Source organism: Acanthisitta chloris, unplaced genomic scaffold, assembly GCF_000695815.1.
Source record: "Acanthisitta chloris isolate BGI_N310 unplaced genomic scaffold, ASM69581v1 scaffold4978, whole genome shotgun sequence".
Lineage (NCBI taxonomy): Eukaryota > Metazoa > Chordata > Aves > Passeriformes > Acanthisittidae > Acanthisitta > Acanthisitta chloris.
In genome coordinates this window covers 15418-18480 of record NW_008688551.1, presented here as the reverse complement: position 1 = coordinate 18480, position 3063 = coordinate 15418, and the positions used below count along the sequence as shown (strand labels likewise).

At 39.2% G+C, this 3063-nt stretch overlaps 1 protein-coding gene across 1 annotated transcript in view; it reads right to left on the bottom strand.

Moving 5' to 3' along the window:
* LOC103808273 (ovostatin-like) overlaps positions 1 to 2412 on the bottom strand; it is a 24687-nt gene extending 22275 nt beyond the window's left edge. The window contains exons 1-3 of the mRNA XM_009081046.1: positions 2291 to 2412; positions 1586 to 1769; positions 1115 to 1271 (exon numbers count right to left, since the gene is read on the bottom strand). Coding sequence (XP_009079294.1) covers positions 1115 to 1271; positions 1586 to 1769; positions 2291 to 2412 — 463 coding nt within the window. The remainder of the gene's footprint in view (positions 1 to 1114; positions 1272 to 1585; positions 1770 to 2290) is intronic.
* Positions 2413 to 3063: the final 651 nt, after the last annotated feature.

The window sequence follows — 3063 nt, the reverse complement described above, 5'->3', positions numbered from 1 at the left end:
CATAAGGTTTACTTAACCTCAGAGAAAGGGGATGGCTGAGCAAAGTAGCACTGCTATGCAGGTCAGGCAGTCTCAAGTGACAGCATGGCCTAGCTTCTTCAGTGGCCATCTGCATGATATAGGCAAATCTGTTCCTCTTCATTTCCCCATCTCTAATGCAGGTTTTGTTACCTTGAACATATGAAAGTTTCAAATTTTACTGGAACTAGGTGAAATATCAGTTTTTCCTAATGCAGTGTCATTTCTCTTAGCACAGTTTGTTCTCATCTTGTACAGGCTTTTGCCTTAATGCCTTTTTTTTCTTGGTGTGTCTGTGTCTGTGTAGCTGCTTTTTTTATGAGAGAAAAATTGAAAGGAGAACAATGAATTACTGCAGAAAGAAAACCATAAAAACATGTTCAGAAAATGTATTTGTGAAGTATTATCTTTTCATAATTTAATTTAGTCTACTGCTTCCTGCACCTCAAAACCAAGCCATTTGACCCATAAAGAAGCTATGTTTGGTGGACATGTTGGTGGCACCAAATTCTGATTGTTAAGCTTTCCTTCATGCTATGCACTTATGTAGATAGAACTCATCCCTAATTAAAGTATAGCTGATCTAGCCTAATGGTTCTATTATTTGACTAACCTTTGGGAATAAATTTTCTTTTAGTGTTTCCTACAGTGTTCTAGCTGTGTACTTGAAGTCTTAAAGCCTAGAAATGAATTAAGGAATGGATCTAGATAAATGGTTCTTTGCCTACATGGAGGCCTTGATGGCCAGGTAAGAAGCATGAATAGGGGAATAGATTTTGTCTTTAACAACTTATAGTTTATTTTAAAATAATGGATTTCAGTCTTTAGACTAACTTTGATGCTAACCAGCATCACAGACAGAAGATTGTGAAATCTTTTGTCAGCTGGGAGGAAAGGACAAAGATTTGGGATGACAGTCTCCTGACATCCTGAAGATGACTCCTTGAGCTCCACAGCAAACAATTATAATGGTTTTAACAGAGACACTGAAGAAACTGCCTAGACTGTAGCTCAGTCTGGAAAACACCTGGCAGAGAAATTTTATCTGAAGAAATTACTTCCTAATGAACATATTATAAACTAAGTAGATATTCACCACTCTGTCCTGGTTTGTAGATGGGTTTGTCTGTCTGCACGAACACAATGCTCTCTGTGTTCCAGATCATCACTGACCGCTGCTCTTCTAGGTTGACCGTGGTGCCCTTGGCAGAGAAGGAAATGAAAGCCAGTTGTGTAGAATGCACAGGAGGAACCTGTGAGGAAACAGAAGAACAAAGAGAGGTTGTTATTCTTGAAGCAATTTGCTCCAGGACCTGTTGAACAGCTGCTACAGAGATGCCCATCTCACTTTCACCACCTTCATCACCTTTCTTGGATCTTTTCCTATTTCTTATGTCTATTAAAAATACCTCCTTGTCTGTTACTATGTTTCTCTCCTATGCTTCCTTTTTCCTTCAACAAGTCTTATTTCTTCCCCTGCTTGTTGTGCTCCTCTGCTCCCTGCTCTAATTTTCTAGTCCTTCTTTACATTTCTTTTCCATTGGGACATAAATTAAAATTGATTTACCTTGAAATTGAAACACTGTAGACCACTGCTTGCTGTCATGATTTCCTCAAAAATAGTGGTATTAACAGCGCTGTATTCTAGCATTACTCTGGTGAATATTGTCTCATTGAGGTTAAGGAACTGCAGGCAAACCTGACCTGGAGAGTCATTTTGGAGGACAGCAGGCACCATCAGGACATACTGCCTGTGAAATCCAAACATCAAAGTGATCACATTCATAGAGAAAGGAGAAACAGCCTCAACAGGATAAAACAAATACAAATCACTGTTATTATTCAGTACCCGCTGATTAGTTTAGATTAAATATAGGACACACTGCCGGTGTCTCTCACTCCTGCCCTGTATTCCCAGCTAGCCCAGTCTTGGGTTCCCCCCACAGCTCTGCTAGTGTCCCCAACTCTTGCCCTTTTCCCTTTTATTAGAGTCCTGGGCCCATCTGCTTTTAGCAAAGCACACTGCTCTTACTACTGCTATTGCCTTTTCTGAACACTTGTCAAATTCTATGGAAGTTCTGCAATAGGCAGAAGGTCTGTTCATATTAAATGAGAACAATTCACTTGCCATCCATATTCCAGTTTAGTTCTCCAAATATAAAATACATTCCCTGTCAGTATTTGATATTTAAAGCAAAATTAATAGCACTAATTAACACTGTCTTTACAGATCTTTCATAAATACTAATAGTAATAATATGGTAGTTCTTACGGCTCAGGTTCCTTTGCAGCTGTTACATGCTGGAGAAGAATAGCCAAAAGAAACTTCAGCCACATTTTTCTCACTGTGAGACAGAAGGAAGAGATAAGTTCTCTTCCCAAGAAGCAGTTCATTGCCTACAAGTTTAACAGCTCTGCAGCATTTCTCATCCAGTGCTCCAGAGAAAAGGAGTTGGACCTTCAACTCCTCCCTGGCTCCTTCCTTCAATACTAGTGCCTTTATAACTGCAAAAAGGGGTGGAGATTCCAGTTTATCCTACTAATTGCAAGAACCTCCCCAACTCTACTGCAACCTAAACCAACCCACTGTCTTCAGAGTGTAACACTTCACTGTAGTTCTCTGAATGTCACAAAATGTCTTTAGTGGTGTTTTCAAAGAAATGGGCTTTAGTTTTTACACCGAGACTTATCACAGCACAGAAGAGCACAGAGTGACCTAAACCAAAGTAAATCTGTCAAACTAGATTGACATTTGAGGGTTTTCCCCATCGTTGTTGGAATTTACCCTCTGGATCGACAGTCTGGCTGAAGTGCACTTAACTTTCTATACTTCCACACCAGATCCTGGTTAAAATAATATATTGGTCTCTCTTTTCCCTTGGTTCATAGGTATTTTTAATATAATGAAATTAAATAATAGGGGAGTCAAAAACACAAAGCTATCTAAAAGGTCTTAATTACTTCTACCTTAGCCATTGAGCACTTAACAGCACTGTTGAAGCTTGATTCATTTCAACTTGAAATTAGCCAGTTGATGAGTCCATG